This window comes from Chiloscyllium plagiosum, chromosome 33 (genome assembly GCF_004010195.1).
Source record: "Chiloscyllium plagiosum isolate BGI_BamShark_2017 chromosome 33, ASM401019v2, whole genome shotgun sequence".
In the NCBI taxonomy this organism is placed as follows: Eukaryota; Metazoa; Chordata; class Chondrichthyes; order Orectolobiformes; family Hemiscylliidae; genus Chiloscyllium; species Chiloscyllium plagiosum.
In genome coordinates, this window is record NC_057742.1 from 2,168,927 (window position 1) to 2,192,064 (window position 23,138).

At 41.6% G+C, this 23,138-nt stretch overlaps 1 protein-coding gene across 2 annotated transcripts in view; it reads right to left on the reverse strand.

Moving 5' to 3' along the window:
* Positions 1-2,043: 2,043 nt before the first annotated feature.
* The window catches only part of sp2 (sp2 transcription factor), a 37,296-nt gene continuing 16,201 nt past the window's right edge, over positions 2,044-23,138 (reverse strand). For both annotated transcript variants that reach the window (XM_043674746.1, XM_043674747.1), the window contains 3 exons: positions 19,942-20,152; positions 7,694-7,887; positions 2,044-6,183 (listed from right to left, as the gene is read on the reverse strand). In XM_043674746.1, coding sequence (XP_043530681.1) covers positions 6,080-6,183; positions 7,694-7,887; positions 19,942-20,152 — 509 coding nt within the window. In that variant the 3' untranslated portion in view covers positions 2,044-6,079. The remainder of the gene's footprint in view (positions 6,184-7,693; positions 7,888-19,941; positions 20,153-23,138) is intronic.

Genomic DNA, 23,138 nt, shown 5'->3' on the forward strand with positions numbered 1-23,138 from the left:
TAGGACCTCTGATGGGATAGTGATGGGGACATAATAGATCTCACTTCCAGAATGTGTGAAAATTACCAGCTAAGCTTCTTTGCTCACCCACATTGCCAGTGCATGTCAGAGCGAGTACCACCATGAGCTGGTAATAGGGAAGGCAAATGGAATGTTAGCCTCTATTCCAAAGGGAATCAAGCATAAAAATAGGGAAGTGTGGCTGAAAATATACAAGACACTACTTAGACCACACCTAGAACATTGTGAAAGTTTAGGTCCCCTTGGCTAAGGAAAGCTATATGTGTATTGGAGGCTAACCAGGAAAGGTCCACTAGGTTGGTCCCAGGCATGGAGGGATTTTCCTATGAGGAAGGGCTGAGCAGGTTGACCCTGTGCTCACTGGAGTTTAGAAGAGTGAGAGGCAATCTTATTGAAATATACAGGATTCTTCAGGGGTCTGACAGGGTAGGTGCCAAGGTTGATTCCTCTTGCAAAGGAGTCTAGGAGCAGGGGGCATAATCTCAGAGCAAGGGGTCACCCAGTTAGATCAGAGATGTAAAGGACTTTCTCAGTGAATCTGTGGAATTATCCATTGCTGGGTGTTAAGTATACTCAAAGTTGAGGGAGAAAGGCAGGAAAGTGGAGTTGAGAATTATGACATCAGCCATCACCTTGTTGAATGACAGAGCAGTCTCGATGGGCTGAATTGCCTCCTTCTGCTCCTATACCTTATGGTCTTATGATGCCACATCTATGAGGTAGGTAAACCAGAAGTTTCAGCAGGTCAGCCACTGACTCAACACAGGATGTGCAGGTAAACTCCAAGCACACCACACAATGATTGTATCAATGAGGTCAGTTAATTACAGTACCATTTGGTAGGGGGGAACTGGAAAACGCATGAGGGAAAATGGAATAGAAAAGCTCTTTTACAAATACTTTTACAGATGTAGGTGTTGCTGGTATGGCCAGAATTTGTTCTCTCTAACTGCCCTTCAAATGCTAGGTTTACTAAGTCCTTTCAAAGGGCAGTTAAGAATCAACTACATTGCTGTGGGTCTGGAGTCACATGTAGGCCAGATCAAATAAGGATAGCTGATTTCCTTCCCTAAAGGACATTAGGGAACCAGATGGGTTTTTTTACAACAATTGGTCATAGGTATTATGTTCACTAGGAGACTAGCTTTCAATTCCATATTCATTGAATTTAACTTCCACCAACTCCTGTGATGGGATTTGAAACTAAGCCTGCAAAGCTTTAGCCAAGGCCTCAGGATTACCAATTCTTTGACATTACCATGGTGCAGGAGAAAGTGAGGTCTGCAGATGCTGGAGATCAAAGTTGAAACTTTATTGCTGGAACAGCACAGCAGGTCAGGCAGCATCCAGGGAACAGGAGATTCGACGTTTCGGGCACAGGCCCTTCTTCAGGAATGAGCAGAGAGTGTTCAGCAGGAGAAGATAAAAGGTAGGGAGGAGGGACTTGGAGGAGGGGAGTTGGAAATGTGATAGGTGGAAAGAGGTCAAGGTGAGGGTGATAGGTCGGAGTAGGGTGGAGGCGGAGAGGTCAAGAAGAAGACTGCAGGTCAGGAAGGCGGTGCCGGGCTGGAAGGATCCGGCTGAGACAAGGTGGGGGGAGGGGGGATGAAGAAACTGGTGAAGTCCAAGTTCATCCCCTGCGGTTGGAGGGTTCCCAGTCGGAAGATAAGACGCTCCTCCTCCGACCGTCGGGTTGTTGTGGTTTGGCGGTGGATGAGTCCAATGACCTGCATATCCTCGGTGGAGTGGGAGGGGGAGTTGAAATGCTGTGCCACAGGTTGGTTGGGTTGGTTCGTCCGGGTGGCCCATGGTGCCATCATCTCCCACAGGACTGATTGTAGGGTAAGATGAAGTAGGAGGTCTGGAGCATAATCTCAGCATGGCTAGATGGGCAGAATGGTCTATACTTGTGTTGTAAATTCTATCTGACCTTACTCTGAGGTTAGGGGGCTCCTAGTGCTTTGTGACCTAATGGTGCAGTTGGACAGAAGGAGATCAATACTCCTCTACTCCGATGATTAGTAGATTAAAGACCAGTGTCAGCCTGGGCTGCCATTGTTTATTTTGTTATATAATATACCAAAGAACATTTACAACACCTCATAAATCCAAGCAGTTTTCATCATACGAAGGCTATTTGCTAAGACAGCACTTTTAAAAACAAACAGCAATACACTGTTGCAGCAGCGAATGTACCAGACAGAACGTGGTACCCATTGCACCTAGAATCCCCATTGAGCCCCAGCTCTATCCCTTTACTATACAGGCTGCCAGACAGAAGGAACTACTGGACACTGACTCTCCTTTGGGTGATGGATCTGCTTGCTTTATCAGAAAAAGGTAAGGGGAATACAGTAACTTGACACCAAGAATTAGGGAAGTTCTGAACTCAATCAACTTAAACCAGTGATTGGCACATTAAATAATCGATTGGTGGTAATTCAGTAAATGTGAAACAACTATTTTCAACAATAGGTAGGAGGGAAACCTACTATTTGATTATATATCTCACCTGAATAAAAAAGTCATTCCTTTCCCTGTTAAATAATTGACATCACCCCTTATCAGTAATTTTGGAACTGACCTCAACATACCTGTAAATTACTGTGAGACCTTATATTCAACAATTCAGTTCAACCCCATGTGAAGTTAACTTTTCCCCATGCTCCCAGCCCCAAATTTTTCTCCTCTTTCAAAAGATAGGGGCCACTGGTATCTCATTCACTTGGTGGATCCCCAGGTGTAACCCAATCAGTGAATGCTGAGAGTTGGCAGGAAGAGTCACATCTGAATCCAATCCTGTGCTCAGCCAAAGTGGCAGTGATCAAGAAGAGGAGCCCTGGCCCATTTTCTTTGATCCTCTCTCCTCCTCCCTGTTCCCCAGGCCGACATGGGCTGATGGCATTGTGGCCAACTGGAGAGTCTCAACAGCTGACTGAGCTACATCACACACCAGGAAACCAATCTGATTGGAGTGGTTCAGAAGCAAATCTGGCACTGCTCAAAACTATCAAAGAGCTCATTTGGCAGAGTTAAAACCTCCCTTAACATTCACAAGCCAACAATCGCTTACATCTGTGGAATATGACAATCAAACATATCCGTACTGTTAAAGATTAATTTTTAAAAAACAAGTAGAATCAGCTGTGCTTTACACATCAGCTTTTAAAGTTCTGGACTTTCTAACACTCGAGGAATCTCCTACAGTATAGACTGAAACATTTGTTAGTAACTGCAAAAAGCAATAAGAAACAGGTTCAACAGTAAATCGTCCTTTCCCCACTCATTGTTCAAGCTGAATGGGTATAAAAACAATAGTTGGGTTGTTGGGAGGGAATTAGAAATGCTTATTTTGTTCTCAATGTAAGCTGAATATTCTAATTACATGCAGTGTGCAAGTAGACCCAAAGTCCTTGGAGAGGGTACAGGAGATTTATTACAATGAGGGACCACAGTTATGTGGAGAGAGTGGAAAACCTGAGTTTGTTCTCCTTACAGCAGAAATGATGGAGATGTTAAACAAGCAGGTATTGTTCCTTGTGGAAGAAGGCTTGGTAACTAGAGGAAAGAGATTAGAGGCAGAAGAAACCAGAAACAACGTTAGGAGATATTCCATTACACAGAGAGTTGCTATGATCTGGAAATCACTTATTGAAAGGACGATGAAAGCAGATTCAATGGTAACTTTCAAAATATTAAATAAATACTTGAAAGGGCACATTTTGCAAAGCTATGGGGAAAGAGCAGTGAATGGTTTTAAATAGATAGACCTTTTGAAGAGCTGGCACAGATCCCATAGGATGAATGGCCTCCTTCTGTATTGTTTTATACTATGATACTATGAGGTGAAATGGAACATAATACAAGCAGCAGGAGAGCATCTAACTCTTTGAGCTGACTCTGTGATTCACCAAGTCCATGACTGACATATCTCAACTTGATTTCCTGCAGTATTCCCACATACCTTAATTTTTTAGTACCCAGGACCCTCTGTCTTGAATATAATCATTTCACGACTGAGCATCAATAACTCGCTGGGATAGAGAACCAAACAGATTGACAATCGTTTTGAGCAAAGAATTTCTCATGTCAGTTCTAAACCAACCTCTTATTCTGACTGTAACTCGAAGTTCTTAATTCCCCAGCAAACATCCTTTTAACATTGGCCCTGTCAAATTACTTAAGAATTTCATAATGAGATCACTTCTCATTATTCTAATCTCCAAGATTAGTCTACTCAAACACTAGCCATAGGAAAATCCCCTCATCCCAAGAAATAGTCTAGTTAACCTTTGCTGGACTCTTTCTAAGGCAACTATCCTTTCTGAGGTAAGAAGACTAAAACTCGTGGAAAAACAAAACACAAATAATAAACTGAGGAACTAAGAGGTGGAAACAGATATAACACAGAACTGAAACCATTTCACTCAAATTCTGGTCACCATACTTGATAAATGGCATTAAATTTGAGAAAACTTTACAGAACAAATAACTTCATGCTTCTCCTTCTACATAAACCAAAGCACAAAACAATTCATTTTATTTTAGCATTTTTTTAAAACAAACACACAGGAAATGACATTACGGTCAGAAAATAGTGCACATTCCACAGTAGAAACTTCCTTGTGATGTTGCAGGAAGTGGTCTGATATCACTTCCAAATTGCGTCGCAAAGTGGTTTAACTGGCTGGCAGCCTCCGACCAGGTTGAGGACTGTCCCTTGAAAAGGGCATTTGTAATCAACTGAACTGCCCCATAGTCCTAAAAGGAAGATAAACCTATAAATGTGAATGCTTGAATGTGCACAGTATTTGCCTTGGTGCTGTTACTCCCTCAAATATAAAGGATGGATAGTTGGATGATGGCCCTGAGGGATAGCTGGAAACTACAGAAGCACAGATCTTATGAGATTTGCCACCTTTGAAAAGCGAAGGGGAGGTAACTGGACAAACACCCGTCTCCAATTCTTCCACATTTAGGAACATGGAGCCATTCTGATCTGTATTTAATTCTTTTGAAGTACTACACGTTAACTTGGAAAGACTTCCTGTGGAATGCTTGCAGGGAGCTTGCGATACACAAGAAATTTTCCCATCTTGTTTAGATCCATGATACTGAGAGTATGGGAGAAACCAGAACAGGACACACCGACTGGGATTTTCAACCCATTCACTGTAATGGGCAGAAGCAGTGTCAGCTGTTCTAAAGAAGAAAGTGGGCACTGATTGTATTCTCCCATCCCCACTGCATTTAGCTCCACTTAAGAAATTTATTATCAGTCATCTTATACCATCCAAAAATTATATACTAAAATAAAGTCAGATTTCCTTCCAATCAAAGCTCAAAAATATAACCAATATTTCTTTGAAGCAACTGTAAACACTATGCTTATTGATCTATTAAACATTGCAGATACTACAACCTCAGGATTTCATTTTAAAAAATCTTTGTTTTTAAAAAGAATTATCTTCTTTTTCCTTCTACTGTTTGTCCAATGATGACATTAATTTGGACATAAATCATCTCATGATCCTGTGTCAGAATCACACTAGGAAAATAAAAACATATTGTTTTTTTAAAATAAAAGTAATAGCAAACTGACTAATTGAAAAGCCTCCATTCAATCACAGTACAATACTCTCATTATCATATGTGACAAAATCTAAGGCAACATATTATTAGAAACCAAGACATCGGCAAAGCTACACCTGTGTTACACAAGGAGGAATGGACAGAACCACCCAGATTGGGATCAGGATTGCTTAATCTCTTCACATTGGTTTCCTCTCTGCTCCAGCAGCCTCCAACCCAACCCAATCCACTGCGCTCTTCATGCTGTGCCACATCGCTGGTAAATGGGTTACCACAGTAATGATGTGTCTTAATGCATCTGTAGCGTTGGGAGGGGAAGGCGGCGTATAAACCAAACATGACCCCTCCCTCCCTCCAGAAAAACATTTTTTGTTAATTTCTTTTCTTTAAAAATGTGAAAACAAAGAAGAAAATGTTCGACTTGTGTTGCTAGGGAGACCAATATCTCCCATGCGCCCCGCAGTCTTTACACCAAGTTCTTTGTGTTCAAGTGTGTTTTGTAGTGTTTGGTCAGGTGGTCACTCCTCATGAAACGCTTGTGGCACTGTCCACACTCGAAGCGTTTGTCACCTGTAACACATAGTTAGCACAAAACTTTAAATTTTCACAACAGATAAAACATTTTTTCTGCATAGCCCTACATCAGACACTTAAACACAAAAATATAATGTAACATTCCCAGTGCAGATCTGAGGGAGTACATTCTCAGCCCACTCTGTTCCTTACAAGCAAACACCGCAGAACTGCCGTCCCAGAAGGGGCTGCAGAGTCACGCCAAGTGATGCTTAACACACAGCTTTACCCCCACAGCGCAAACCATCATTTTCTGAGATGGAAGGCAGCCACAGACTGAAGGAGTACTGAATTGTCAAGATGCTGTCTTTTAGGTGACAGCCCATTCATTCTCACAGACGAAACTAAATACCCACTATTGCAAAGAAGAATGGGGGGGGATTCTGCCTAGTGCCCTGATAAACATTTACCAACATCTCTTTAACAAAAAATAATCACACAAAATCAAAGAAGTGATCTAGTGTGATCTCATTGTGCACATATTAGCTGCTATCTTTCCTTTATGATGGTAGTTTATTTAATTCATTCATGAGAGGGTCACTGGCTAGGCCAGCAGTTAACAGTCAACCACATTGCTGTTTGTGTGTGTAACATGTAGGCCAGATAAGGTAAGAATGGCAGTTTCCTTCACTTAAGGATGGTAGTGAACTAGATGGATTTTTCTGACAATGAATAATAGTTTCATGGTGATCATTAGTCTCTCAATTCCAGATTTTTATTGAATTCAAATTCCACAATCTGCCATTGCAGGATTTGAATCTGAGTCCCCCAAATGTGAGCAGGGTTTCTGGATTAATCGTCCAACGATAATACTAATAGGCAGTCACCTCTCCAATAAGTGGTTGGTGCAGGTCATTCTATTATAACGCGACAGTTACATTCCTCTGTAGCCCCGTACTCTAGAAAATCGCACTGTACAAGATCACTACAGAAAATCGCTACACCCATTCAGTGTAATGTTCATATTATCCAAAATTGACAAAAATTTGTCAATTGCGTTGCAGCCAATTAGAGTTAACAAAACACACGTTATACCAGAATGACATGTACACTTCAAAAGCACTCATTGACTGTGAAGTGCTTTAAGATGCCATGAAGTCGTGAAAGACACTGGAGAAAGCAGTGTTCTTTGTAATCCATGGAACATCTTGTCATTTGTAAGTTTTTTGAAAAGCTAGATTTGAATACAAAGTTGGGAAATAAATGTTTACTTGAACCTGCCTTTTTTGCAAAATATAGTAAAACATCAAAATCAATGCATTAACAGGTTTAGAAATCTAAGGGGCTAGTCTGAGTACCTTGGGAGCAATAGATTATGGTGCACAAATTTACTAGGACTATTATGGATGCAACAATGTTAGTGAACAATGGCTATTTTGTGGATGGGTCTTCAGAAGGCATTTGAGAAAGTGCCACATGTGAAACTTTCACAGTTCCTATGTTGCATGCATTGGGTTAAAGATGAGTACCAAGCATTACGAACAACATTACTCGGTGCAGCACTGACCTGTGTGAGTTCTGGAGTGCCTCTGTAGCTCATCACTACGAGTGAACCTCTTCCCACAATAGACCCAACTACAGACAAACGGGCGCTCCCCTGTGTGCAAGCGAACGTGGGCTCGTAGCAAGGATGTTTTCCGGAATACCTTCTCACAACCTTGAATGTGGCAAACATGCTTCTTCTTCCCTAACTCTCCGCTCCTAGATTTAAGACAAAATATTTAATTCCAGTTTTAAGCACCAGGTGGATTAACAAGATTAACAACAAATGCAGATTAACAAATGTTACGACATGGGGTAAACTCTCCTGCTTAATTTAAAGCAGCAACACAGAAAAGATTTATCCCGTGCAGTAATCTGTGAAAATTCAAGAGGCCAAGAACTAATTAAAGTAAAAACTAACAACTGTATTTCTTAAAGTATAACAGAGAATAATTAACTAACAACTATTTACAACTCCTTCCTCTAACCTATCTTTTACCTTCCCCTTTGACAATTATAGTCCGATAAAACTCCCAATTAAGATTTATAAAACAAAACTTCTTATCTCAAACCAAGACAGCTTTCAGTTTTCTCTGTGTTCCTGTTTTCTTCTTGTTGGGGATTCTGCTTCACAGGTTACTGATCGATAAAGGTACCTTTATGAGAGCTATGTTTCAGGCAGTCTTTACACGCTGGTAGTTTGGCCATTCTCCTCCCAACTGTTTGATTTTTCCCGGTCTTATATTCCCAAAGTATTGGATTGTTTCATTGGCTTTTAAGATTGTCAATATACTAAATTCAAACTGGATTGGAGTTTGGGGGTATAATTTAAACTGATTGGCCTAATTCAAATCTGTTTTGTCTCCAGGCAACCAGCTACCCTAACCCGTGGACCAAAACCTTACATTATTTCTTTCTTCAGAACACTTGGTGCTGTGTCAGGTAGTTCTGTTGCTTTTAACTCTCTGAAAAGGTACAGTACACCCACATCTTCATAACACCTCCCCCCTTAAGAAATAAATGAACCATCATAATGGAATGGTGGCTTTTTTTTCCCCCTTTTTCTAAACACATTACCCGAACATTCAGATAACTTTAATTATACGTTCACCTTAATTTCTTCCCATATACCTTACATATTATATTATATATAAAAGATTAATTAAATACAAATCATATCCAAACTCTATCAGTTAAATCCGTGATAACGCATCTGTGATTACATTCTTACAAGCCTCAACATGTATGAATTTTAAATTAAAAGTCTGTAACATAAGACTCCAACGAAACAGTCTCATATTCTTGTCTTTAAAGTGTTCTAAGAATGTAAGCGGATTGTGTTTGTGACATACACATTAAAATGTTCTAAGGCCAGTACCAAATTCAATCGTTCTTTTTTGGTTGTGTAGTATTTCCTCTGCTGGATGTTGATCTTCTTCGAAAAGTAACCAAGAGGCAGTTCAATCCCATCCTCATCTTCCTGTAGGAGTACAGCTCTAACTCCTATGTCACTAGCATCGATGGCGACTTTAAAAAGTTTTGAAAAGTTTGGTGTGGCTAAAATTGGTTTGGTGGTTAGTATTGATTTCAAATGGTCGAATGCCTCCTGGCATTGTTCGAGCCACCGAAACTTTGTGTCCTTCAGCAAATCGGTGAACGGTGCCACTACACTATGAAGTTTGGAACAAATTTCCGATAGAATCCACTAAGTCCTAAGAATTGAAGCATCTCTTTCTTTGAGAGGGGCGTGGGAATTCCTCAGTGGCCTTCGTCTTTGCATTCTGTGGGGGCAACCTTCCATGACCAATGTTATGTACCAAGAACATCACCTCTGCTTTCCGAAATTCCATTTTATTTAAGTTTATCGCTAGTTTTGCTTCTCATAGTCATTCAAAGAGCTCTGCCAACTGCACCATGTGGTCTTTCCAGGACTTACTAAAGATGATTATGCGATCCAAATAGACTGCATAGTTTGTTAACCCAGCCACAACTCTGTTCATGAGTCTTTGGAATGTGGTGTATGCGTTCTTCATTCCAAAGGGCATCACTTTAAACTGATATAGCCCACTTGGGGTTACAAACGCAGAAATTTCCTTCACCATCTTTAATAAAGGTAACAGTCAGTAACCACGCATTAAGTCCAAATTGGTGATGTAACTGGCTTGTCTGACTTTCTCGATACAGTCCTCTAATCTTGGAATTGGATATGAGTCCGATTTTGTAATAGCGTTAACCTTCCAATAATCCACGCTGAATTGTTGACTCTCATCCGGCTTGGGAACTAAGATATCGGTGAACTCCACTCGCTCTGGCTTGGTTCGATGATGTCCTCATCGAGCATGGCCTCCACCTCCATCTGGATCTGTCTGGCTTTGAAAGGATTAAGCCGATAGGGATGTTGTTTTGTCAGAGCAATATTCCCTATGTCTACTTCCATGTACAATTGTATTAGTCCTCCCCATCTGATTTTTACATATGTCTTAATACTGCAGCAACAAATCTTTCAACTGTGTTCCGTGCTCCGAGACAGGTAGCTTACTAACCTATCCCATTCCTCAAGGACTTCTTCATTTTTTAATCTATTTTGAGGCACATCAATATCCATATCATCTGAATTTGATTCCTCACTCTGCGGGGCAGAAACTAACACCTGTTTCTCCAGTTCTTTCTCTCAAGTATAATACGGTTTCAATATGCTCAATGACATACTCTATACCATTTTCTTCCTATCTGGCATCTTTACTAGATAGTTCACCTGACTCAAGTTTTTCTCAATTTGATAGGGACCACTAAACCTGGCTTTGAAGGGATCTCCTATCACTAGCAACAGTACTAACATGTCATTCCTTCGGGAAAACATCCAAGTCTCAGAGCTTTTATCTGCCACTTGCTTCATTCTACACTGTGCCCTCCTCAGCTGCTGTCCAGCTAACCCACCTACTCGATTTAATCTCTCCCTCACCTCTGATACATAATCTAAGTGTGAGATCTCCAACTTCGGTTCTGTCAATTTTGCTTTAATTAATTTCAAAGGGCCTCTCACTTCATGCCCAAATATTAACTCAAAGGGAGTGAACTGAGTAGATTCGTTTGGGGCATCTCTAATGGCTAACACTACGAATGGGATACTTTTATCCCAATCATTCGGGTAATCCTGACAATACGCTCTCAACATGGTCTTCAAGGTCTGATGCCACCTTTCTAAAGCTCCCTGGATTCAGGATGATACATACTGGATTTAAGGTGCTGTATACCTAAGCTATCTATAACCTCCTTAAACAGCCTAGCAGTAAAATTTGACCCTTGGTCTGACTGAATCTCTCTGGGTAGCCCATATCGTGTGAAGAAAGCTACTAACTCCTCTACCACCCTTTTTGCCTTGATACTCTGTAATGGAATTGCCTCTAGACATCTGGGAGACACATCCATCATGGTTAATAAGTACTGGTTCCCACTTTTAGTTCTTGGGAGGGGGCCTACACAATCAATTATAACCCGTGTGGAAGGTTCTCCAAATGTGGGAATTGGCAACAAAGGTGCTGATTTTATTACCACCTGTGGCTTATCTACCATTGAGGCAAAAGTGAGGACTGCAGATGCTGGAGATTGGAGTCGTGTGTGTGGTGCTAGAAAAGCACAGCAGGTCAGGCAGCACCCGAGGAGCAGGAGAATTAATGTTTCAGGAAAAGCCCTTAATCAGGAATGAGGCTGGGAGCCTTGGGGGTAGAGAAATAAATGGGAGGGGGTGTGGCTGGGGGGAAGGTAGCTGAGAGTGTGATAGGTGGATGGAGGTGGGGGTAATGGCGATAGGTCAGGGGAGGGTGCAGCGGGTAGGTGGGAAGGAAGATGGACAGGTAGGACAGGTCATGAGGGCGGTGCTGAGCTGGAAGGTTGGAATTGGGACAAGGTGGGGGGAGGCGAAAAGTCCTTGGAGGAGTGGGAGGGGGAGTTGAAGTGTTTGACCACAAGGCGGTGGGTTTCCTGAAGATGTCCTCTGAAGTGTTCTCCATCACAGGAATTACAAAACCTGCGCCCACACCTCTCCCCTCACCTCTGTGCAAGGCCCCAAAGGAGCCTTCCACATCCATCAAAGTTTCACCTGCACTTCCACAAGTCATTTATTGTATCCGTTGCTCCTGATGCAGTCTCCTCTACATTGGGGAGACAGGACAACTACTCGCATAGCGCTTCAGAGAACATCTCTGGGACACCTGCACCAACCAATCCTACCGCATCATAGCCGAACACTTCAACTCCCCCTCCCACTCCACCAAGGACATGGACCTCCTCCATCACCACTCCTTAACCACCTGACGCCCAGAGGAAGAATACCTCATCTTCTGCCTCGGGACTCTCCAACCCCCATGGCATCAGTATGGATTTCACCAGTTTCCTCATTCCCCCCCCCCCCCTCTACCTTATCCCAGTTCCAATCTTCCAGCACAGCACCGCCCTCACGACCTGTCCTACTTGTCCATCTTCCCTCCCACATATCCGCTTCACCCTCCCTTCCGAACTATCACTATTACCCCCACCTCCATCCACCTGTCACATTCTCAGCTACCTTCCCCCCAGCCCCAACCCCCTCCCATTCATCTCTCCACCCACAAGGGCCCCAGCCTCATTCCTGATGAAGGGCTTTTGCCTGAAACATTGATTTTCCTGCTACTCAGATGCTGCTTGATCTGCTGTGCTTTTCCAGCACCACACTCTCGCTTACCTACCATTTGGCATGTATGACATGTTTGGCAAAGGTTAACCACATCCTTGTGCATTCCAGGCCAATAAAAATGTTTTTGTACCTTAGCCGGAGTCTTTCATACCCCAAGGTGATCTCCTACAGGTAGTTCATGTGCTACCCATAATACTCCCTGTCTGTATGCTACCGGCAACATAATCTGGTGCACTCTGGCCCATTTCTCCTCTGCACTAACCTGCCGTGGTCTCTATTTCTGGCTTAGGATTCTATCTTTCAGTTAATAACCCTCCGGAATATTCTCTGGCTCCTTTTCGGAGTGTGCATTCACATGTGTATCTTTTATTGTCCTGTCTTTCTGTTGCAAGTCTCTTAGTCTTTCAGAAGTAAACACTTCTGTCTGACCCTCTGCCTGTTCAGCTTTTTCCTGCACCATTACATCAAACAGGTATCTGCTAACTGAACCTCAACTCCTTCATCTTTCTTGTTACTTTTCTCTTTGTGCTATGACTTATGATAGTGGGATCTGGCTACTATACAGTCTGGGAAAATACCAGGATATTTCTTTTTAACTCCTTGGTTTCTTCGTTTTCCTTGGGCTTCTTCACAACAAGGGATGTTGCTCCCAACTCGGATCCTGCCAAATCATTCCCAAGAGCAAATTGAATTCCTGGAACTGACACTCTGTCAATCACTCCCACTGTTACTTCCCCAGTCTTAAGTTAGCAGTCTAACCTGATCTTACATAAGGGAATGCTAAATTTCTGTTTATTTATCCCACAAATTACCACACTCTCGGGTAAAGATCAGAAACAGTGCCTGCTCACTCATCTCTTTTTATTAGTGACTGGTTAGATCCTGTATCTCTCAAAATTATAACTTCTTGTCCTTCTCTCCCTGTTCTTTCTGAATAAACTTTACCCACAGAGGCAAAATCTTTGTAGAAATCAGGTACTAACTCCATACCCAGCTCCTGCCTAGGCTGTGCACACTCCTGCAGCTCCTTGGCTCTTCTTGGGGTCTCCTTTACTCCCTTCACTAATGCCACTGGCTTAGCTTCTTTAACCACAGCTTTTCCCACAGCACTTTTCTTTAACGACCAGCACTGTGACTTTACATGTCCCACTTTCTGGCAGCGAAAACACCTTGTAATCTTCTGTGTCCCACTCCATTACAGTGAACACACCTGAGGCCTTTCACCTCCTGTCCACCCTCTTCGGCTTCTTTATCCTGTGGTAAATTCTTACCAGTGCGCTCTGCTCTTGGTTTAGTAGTGTAGGATCGCCCCTTCTCCCAATCTCTATCCCTCACAGGACAAACTTCTGGCTGGCAGCTTGTCTTATGCACTGACATGTACTCATCTGCTAATTCTGCTGCCTTTCTCACTTCCTGAACTTCCTGTTCCTCCACGTGAATTCTTACAATCTCTGGAAGTGAGTTTTTAAACTCCTCCAGCAGAATAATCTTGCTTGGAGTCTCAAAAGGTCTTATCTATTTTCAAAGCACGCACCCATCGATCAAAATGACAATATTTAATTCTTTTGAACTCAACGTAAGTCTGCCCTGGTTCCTTCTTTATGTTTCTGAACTGCTATCTACATGCTTCTGGTACCAATTCATAAGTACTTAAAATAGTCTGTTTAACCTCTTCATAATCTCTTGACACCTCATCCAACAGTGTTGCAAATACCTCACTAGCTCTGCCTACCAGTTTAGTCTGAACTAACACTACCCATAAATCCTCAGACCACTCCACCTGCCTAGCCAGTTTTTCAAATGAAATAAAGAAGGCTTCAATATCTTTCTCATCAAAATATGGCAGAGTTTTGACATATTTATATATATTATTACCTTCTCATTTAAAATTCACCTGGACAGATGCATGAGTAGGTGGGGAGCAGAGGGATACAGATGCTTAGGAATTGGGCAACAGGTTTAGACAGTAGATTTGGATTGGCTCAGGTTTGGAGGGCCGAAGGGCCAGCTCCTAGGCTGTAAATTTCTTTGTTCGTTAACCTCCATTCTGTTAATTTGACTTTGCTAAGTCACAACTTCTCAAGTTCAAATTCTCTCTTTTTTGCTCAGCTAAAAATCTTCTCTCTCTTTTTCCTCTTTCTTTCTCTCTTCCTTTATCTTCTAACTCCATCTTCCTTAATTGAAATTTAAAATTTTCTACGTCTACTGCACTTGTCTGTTTCTCTGACCCACCTATGTGTTTGAGTAATTCCCTGACAATTCCAGCTTTACTTTTGTCCTTAGTCAAACCCCATTCTAACTCACTTGCTAATTCTAAAAGTATGGCCTTTTTCTTTCCTTCTAAACTTTCTTGGCAAATTTGAGAAACATCTTCAAGTTCCAGAACCTCTTTCGCAATTTTAAGAGCCATTTCTCTCACTTTTAATTCAATCAACCACAAGTCATCGAAAATAAACAAACTGCCTCATCTACATTTTATTTAAAGATCTGGGACACTAACCTCCAGGTGTTTAAATCTGCTGGGATATTTCGTACCCCCAAATCTGTCTAAACCAGTTCAAATCCTGTACCCAAGCCCCCAAACTGTTATGAGACGGGGCAAACACTCCTGCTTAATTTAAAGCAGCAACTCAAGAGGCCAAGAACTATTTAAAGTAAATACTAACAACTTTATTTCTTAAAGTATAACAGAGAATAATTAACTAACAACTATTTACAACTCCTTCCTCTAACCTATCTTTTACGTTCCCCTTTGACAATACTAGTCAGATATAACACCCAATTAAGATTTACAAAACAAAACTTCTTATCTCAAAACCAGGCAGCTTTCAGTTTTTTCTGTATTCCTATATTCTTTTCTTCTTGTTGGGGATACTGCTTTACAGGTTATTGATCGATAAAGGTACCTTTAACAGAGCTATTTTTCAGGCAGTCTTTACATGCTGATACTTGTCAGTTCTCCTCCCAACTGTTCAATTTCCCCCAAAGCATCGGATTGTGTCGTTGGCTTTTAAGATTGTCATTATACTCAATTCAAACTGGATTGGAGTTTGGTATTTTTTGGGGTATAATTTAAACTGATTAGCCTAATTCAAATTTGTTTTTGTTTCCAGGCAACCAGCTACCCTAACTGCTGACAAAAACGTTACATTATATCTTTCTTCATAACACTTGGTGCTGTGTCAGGTAGTTCTGTTGCTTTTAGCTCTCTTAAAGGCACAGTACGCCCACATCCTCATAACACAAATCACTCAAATAAACAAGCTCAGTTCATCTTCACCAGAAATGCAAATTTTGCAGAACAACAAGAGACAGAAATGCTGAAGAAAGAATTTCCAGAATTACATGCAGTAAAGTAGGATTTGAAAAACAAAGGGACCATCAAGTTATACTAAATGTTTACATTATAGTAAATCTTTATAAACCACTATTTGCACTGAACATAGGTACATAAGGAATTTATTAGAATAGCACCAAGAATGAAGAACTTCATTCTTCATCTGTGGACAGACCGGAGTTTATGATGGCACTGTACATACCGTTAGTTTGCCATAACTAGAGTGTGCAGTTTTGGTCATCACACTAAAGGAAGGGTGCAATTGCATTAGAGAGGGGTCGGAGGAGCCTCACCAGTATGTTGCTTGGGCTGGAGCAATTCAGCTATGAAGAGAGACTAGACAGGCTGAGAAAGCCGAGAGGGCACCTGATTGAGGTGTGCACAGTTCTGAGGGGTATAGACAGGGTAGATAGAGAGAAACATTTCCCCTTAGTTCAAAGTTTGTGCGAAGATTTGTAGCTCGGGTGCTCGTTGCTGTGGTTCTTTTCGCCGAGCTGGAAGTTTTTGTTGCAAACGTTTCGTCTTCTGTCTAGGTGACATCCTCAGTGCTTGGGAACCTCCTGTGAAGCGCTTCTGTGGTGTTTCCTCCGGCATTTATAGTGGCCTGTCCCTGCCGCTTCCGGTTGTCAGTTTCAGCTGTCCGCTGTAGTGGCCGGTATATTGGGTCCAGGTCGATGTGTTTGTCGATGGAGTTTGTGGATGAGTGCCATGCTCCTAGGAATTCCCTGGCTGTTCTTTGTTTGGCTTGCCCTATAATGGTAGTGTTGTCCCAGTCGAATTCATGTTGCTTGTCGTCTGCGTGTGTGGCTACTAGGGATAGCTGGTCGTGTCGTTTCGTGGCTAGTTGATGTTCGTGGATGCGGATCGTTAGCTGTCTTCCTGTTTGTCCTTAGTACATGGATCAATACAAAGGGAGTAGAAGGCTAAGAAGGAATTTGGTGACAATATTTTTCACCCAGAAAATGAAAGTTATCTGGAACTCACTGGCTAAAAGGGTGAAAGGGGCTAGAAGCCTTCTATAGAAAGAAAGTGGTTAAACTTGAGAGGGTGCAAAGAAGATTTACAAGGATACTGCTGGGATTGACGGGTTTGAGTTATGGGGAGAAGCTGAATAGGCTGGAGCATCGGAGGCTGAGGGGTAACCTTACAGAGGTTTATAAAATCATGACGGGCATGGATAGAGTGAACAGCTAATATCTTTTTGCCACGATGGAGAAGTCCAAAACCAGAAGGAACAGGTTTAAGATGAGGGGGGGAAAGATTTAAAAAGGTCCTGAAGGGTAGCTTTTTCATGAAGAGGGTGGTAAGTGTATAGACCTAGTTGCCAGAGGAAGCAGTGGATACAGATACAATTACAACATTTAAAAAGCATCTGAATGGGCATATGAATAGGAAGGGATTAGAAGAGTATGGGCCAAATTGTGGCAAATGGAACTTGGTCAGATTGGCACATAAGGTCTGCACTGACGAGTTGGACTGAAGAGTCCGTTTCCGTGCTGTATGACTCTATAACCCTCAAGCCTTTAAGAAGTATTCATACGAGCACTTGAAATGCCATAGCATACAAACTTGAGTGTTGAAAATGTGCTGAAAAACAGGATTTAAATAGATACATGCTTGATAACCAGTGTGGACACAATGGGCCGAAGGGCCTTTTTCTACGCTCTAAAATTTCCATGACTCTAAGCTGGGGTTTACTTCTTAGAACAAAGAAGACTAAAAGGCAATTTCCTGGAAATGGTCAAAATCACAAACACCTTAAGTGGAGTGTATTAGCAGTTCTGTTTCTAATGGCAGGAGGGTTGGTAACTACAGAACACATAAGCAGATTGGCAAAATAACCAGTAATGACATGAGGGAGTATTCTTTTATAGCAGTAGTTGTGATCTGGATGTGCTGCCTGAAAGGTGAATGAAAGCCTTTTCAAAAATAATGTTCACAGGGACATCAGATATGTACTTGAAGGGAAGGTGAATTACAGCACTCCAGCAGAACAGCAGGCGTGATGGGAGCAACTAATGGCTCTTTGGGTCAGATCTTCCCCTTCCACATTTTATTATTTATGATTCTACGTATAAATAAATGGAATTGTAGAATGTAAATCCAAACAAAATTCCATTAATAAATAATAGAAACTGCCTCATCAATGTTTCTGCTCACTCTATGTTAAGCAACAGTACAAAATGTTGAATATGTATGAAAAAGTGAGCTGGATCTAAGACAGGAAAATAGATTTACACTTCAGGTATACTCCGGATTCAGCCTCAAGGACTTTTTAATCTTAATTTTGTCTTGTCACACCTGCCGTCCTCATTCCATTATTTGTTTAAAAATTATTTTTCCATTTAGTTTATTTCCCTCGCTACACAATTCTCAGAAGTACTGTAACACAGTGGAGACTGAGGGAGATCAGGGAACTCAACTCCAACCTCATTTGTCTGATGCCAGCTCCAATTGAGTGAGTAATACAGAAGCAACTGCTGTGAGCACGGTGCTGTTTCATGCCAGTGGGTCATATATCAGTCATGAGGAGAAAGTGAGGACTGCAGATGCTGGAGATCAGAGCTGAAAATGTGTTGCTGGAAAAGCGCAGCAGGTCAGGCAGCATCCAGGTAATAGGAGAATCGGGCTTATGCCCGAAACGTCGATTCTCCTGTTCCCTGGATGCTGCCTGACCTGCTGCGCTTTTCCAGCAACACATTTTCAGCATATATCATTCATGAGCTATTTCCAACTGGAACAGTCAAATGGCTCATGGGCAGGAATCAGCGAGTGGGGAGAAGGGGTTCTTTTTCAGGTTGGTGACCTGTGACCAGTGAAGTTCCACAGGGATCAAGGCTGGGACCGCTACTGTTTCTAATATATAATAATGACTTCGAGCCAGAGAGTGACAGAAAAGTACAGCATGGAAACCTTCGGTCCAACTCATCCATATATCCTAAATTAATTTAATCTCATTTGCCAGAATTTGGCCCATATCCCTCGAAACCATCCAGATGCCTTTTAAATGGTGTAATTGTACCAGCCTCCACCACTTCCTCTGGTAGTTCATTTCTTACATGTACCATCTTTTGTGTGAAAAAGTTGCCCTTTAGGACTTGGAGGAAGGAAATGAATGTCCTGCAGCCACAAAAATAGATGGAATGGCAGGCAGTGAGAGGGATACAAACAGGTTACATGGAGATATTGATAGGTTAAGTGGGCGAAAAGTTGGCAAATGGAGTACAATGTGGGAAAAAGCAAAGTTGTTTATTTGGAAGAGAGAACTAAAGAAAAGTGTAAGAGTATGGAAGTTTTACTGCAACTGTACACGGTACACGCATCTGAAGTACTGTGAACAGTTTTAGTCTCCTTATTGAAAGAAGAATATCATTTCATTGGCGAAAATTCAGAGAAAGTTGATTCAGAAAGATGATTTCTGGTATGGAGGGATTGTCTTAGAAGCAAAGGTTAAACAGGATGGGAAAACAACCACTGCAGCTGAGAAGACTGAGAAATTATGTCATTGAAACATATTGGATTTTTAAGGGGCTTGACAGGATAAATGCTGAGAGGATGTTTCCCCTCATGGGACAGTCTAAGACCACAGGGTAGAGTCTCAGAATAAATGGGGGCAGTGATTTACGGCTGAGATTAGGAGGAACGTCCACTGTGGGAGGGTCAGAATTCCTCGCCTAATAGAGTGAGTGAGTGAGTGAGTGAGTGAGTGTGTGTGAGTGACAGAGTGCATGTGTGTGTATGTGTATAATTACAGGGAAAGAACAGGAAAGTGGATGTCAGGAATGTCATATCAGCCATGATCCTATTGAATGGTGAAGCAGGCTCAAGGGGCTGAATGGCTTACTCCTGTTCCTATTGCTTACATAGAACATAGAACAATACAGCACAGAACAGGCCCTTCGGCCCACGATGTTGTGCCGAACATTTGTCCTAGCTTAAGCACCCATCCATGTACCTATCCAATTGCCGCTTAAAGGTCACCGCTTACGGTATTATCCTTTTCCTGAACAGGATGGCAAGTGCACAGAAAGTTTTGCCTTCATCGTCAGTGGGTCAAATGCTGTCAACCCTGACCTAACAGCACTGCAGGAGGCACCTTCCATTACATGGCCTGCGATGGGCTCAGCGACACCTTCACAAGGAATGATAAAGGGATGAGACAACAAGGGTTGCTCTTATCACTCATGTTTACATCACATACATGAACAGGAGAAAAGGGAAATCCAAAGGTAGAATTAAAGACAGGAATGAAAAGAAAGCACACCTTTTCTCACCATCCTTGCAATTTGGACAAGTGCAGGCCATTCTTTTCATCTTCTTGTTCTGTTGCACCTGCTGCTCTGCAATCTCATCAGCTGGTAAGGCTGGTTCCATGTGTAGCTGGCTAAGCTGGCTCGAACTCAGTCCAGTGATAGTGATGTTGTTGGCAGAAACTGGGGACATGACCCCTGCCTGCACATTTAACTGTTGCTGTCCTGTCAGGATTAAAACAACATTTTTCATGAATTAGGAAGAGAACTTTACAGCTGAACAGGAGACCATTCAGACCATCAGACCTGTGCTACTTGCCTGAAAGAGCCATATATTCAATTATCCATATTCTAGTCTCCTATCCTGATTCTTTTTCTATGTCATATGATTATTCACTTCCCTTATAAAAGTTGTTAATGTTTTCACTACTGTTTACATTGGGTTATCCATGGTTTAGCAATCTTTTGTAATAAAGGAGTCAGTCTGCAAGGAACATGGTGCTGTGTTTTCCACTATACACAGGTGGACCACACTGAGAACCGAACTGATAATTCTAATTTAGTTGTCAGTGCAATTCCTCACAAATTTGGGATTAGACAGCAAATATTGTCCAATTAGAGAATCATATCTAATGGTGGACATGGTTTTGCAAGTTCTCAAAATGTGGGCTGGTTCGACATGGTCAGTACCTTATTGTGAACAGCCAAAGGGACATGCTCTTCGATATTATCTTCCAGTCTTTGAGGTGTATGATCTACAGACTTGGCATGAGACCAGAACTGAAATTTAGTTCTGTTCTTTAATTTGCAGAAATAAAGAACATGTACATGGACTATGCCTGTTTCAACTCATCAAAATGGTCGACAGCCATTCACTGTGCATTCTGCAGGGCAATGCCCTGACCAATCAACTCAACCTGCTTGGTTTAAAATGTAAACAAAGGCTGGCAGTTATCAGTCGATCATCATTAATAGGTGCATTCTCCATGGCAGTGCTTCTACCAGTCAATGTCCATTTACCAGCCAATCGGTTCCTGTCTCATGTGGTATTAAACATTAGTTTTCCCCTGGAATTGGCATTCTAGTAAATTATCCTGGTAAGTATAGGATGAAAAGCTTTGACATAATGTGTCATTTTTCAGCAATCCCTCACATTCTGTACTACCAAATGACAGCTTCCATAATTTCTTATGATTTGGGATTCCTACTAGATCTCCTCAACTTCTGCCTTTCAATGGAACTATTAACAAATGCCCAAATCAAAAACTTGACCAAACTTCAAAATTACTTCAATAGTTGGAAAATAATTCGCAATTTCCTGTAGTTGTGCCAAGTGTTATATAAATGCAAGGCTTAATTTTTCTTGTCACTCTCCTTATCCCTGGTATTATCTTAATGAAGCTCTTCTTCACTCAATCTATGGCCTTGACAATCTTCTCAAAACAGAAGTCTAAACAGGGGATCCTAAAGGAAGTTTTCTCATCCGATAGGTACTGAATTCCAGAATCTTCAGTTTCCATCGCCCTGCAACACAATAAATAGTGGCCCAGTTGGCAGACCCCACATCACTTGAACAAATAAAACACAATTCCAGATCTTAACAATCCTTCAGGAGAAAACCTTTCTCCCTGACTTCCCTTTAAATTTTCTGCCAATGAACTAATGTCCCTAACTTCAGTTATTCAACTATTCATCTAAAATATCTGGGGTGAGTGGGGGAAGCTGTTAGGATCAGAAAACAATGGGACAGGATACATGGAGGGATGGTGACAGTGGTGTCTGGAACATTGTCTGTAAGTTATGATTCTGTGAGTTTGACTACATCAGGCTGTTGCCTGACTGGTCTGTGAGACAGTTCTCCCAATGTTGGCACTATCCCCCAGATGTTAGCGATGAAGACTTTGCTGGGTTGACAAGGCGGTTCTGCCATCGTCTTTGCAGTGCCTAGGTCAATGCCAGGTGATCCATTTGGTTTCATTCTTTGAGACTTTGTAATGACTGATACAACTGAATAGCTTGCCAGGCCATTTCAGAGGGCAACTGGGAGTCAACCGCATTGCTGTGGGTCTGGAGTCACATGTGGGCTAGACCAGATGAGGATGGCAGATTTCCTTCTCTGCAGGACATTAGTGAACCAGATGGATTAACAATGGTTTCATGATAATATTCTTAATTCCTTAGTTTCTGGATTAATAGCCCAGTGATAATACCATTATGCCACCGCTTCCCCGATGTCCTGGGGACAAATCTGCGAGTGCAGTTGGAGAGGGTTTAAACTAAAATGAGAGCAGGATGGGAATCTATATAGGGAGATGAATGACAGGAAAATAAGGACTAATTGTAAATAAGAAAGGTGATAGACAGAGAATTCAAAGGATAGAATCGAGCAGGGGCACACTGAACGTGACTAAGAATGCTGAAAAGACAAGCCTTAAGGCCTTATACCCTCATTTGTGAAGCACTTGCAATAAAATGGATTAATTAATTGCACAAAGTGATCTAAATGGGTATGATTTGGTAGGCATTACAGAGATATGGATGCAGGGTGACCAGGAATGGTTACTGAATATGTAGACGTTTCCAGTTTTTAGAAAGGGAGTCAATGGTGGTTTCTGTGACTTGGGTTCTGAATTTAAATAAAATAAATGATGATAGAGTTGCCAACTGGCTATGATAAATTGGGGATCGTTGTTTAAGGGATGAAGGTAGCTAGGCAATGGCAAACATTTAAAGGATGTACAAACAAACTGCAAACATTATTCATTCCAGTCTGGCATAAAAATAAGATGAGAAATATGGTCAGACCATGGTTATCAAGGGAAATTAAGACAGTATTAAATCCAAGGAAGAGGCTTAGAAATTATCCAGAAAGAGCGACAGACCTGAGGTTTTGGGAACAGTTTAGATTCCAATAAAGGAATACAAACAGATGATTAAGAAGAAGAAAATAGAGTTTGAGAGTAAGCTTGCAGGAACATACAAACTGATAATAAAAGATTCTATAGATAGCTGAAGAGAAAAAGATTAATAAAGATGAATATAGGTCCCTGATAGTCAGAAGCAGGGGAATTTATAATAGGGAACATTGAGACAATTAAATACATATTTTAGTTCTGTCTTCATAGAGGAAGGCACAAATAACATCCCAAAATATGGGAAACACAGATGTATAATGGGAAGGAGGAAATGAAAGAAATTAGTATTAGTAAGG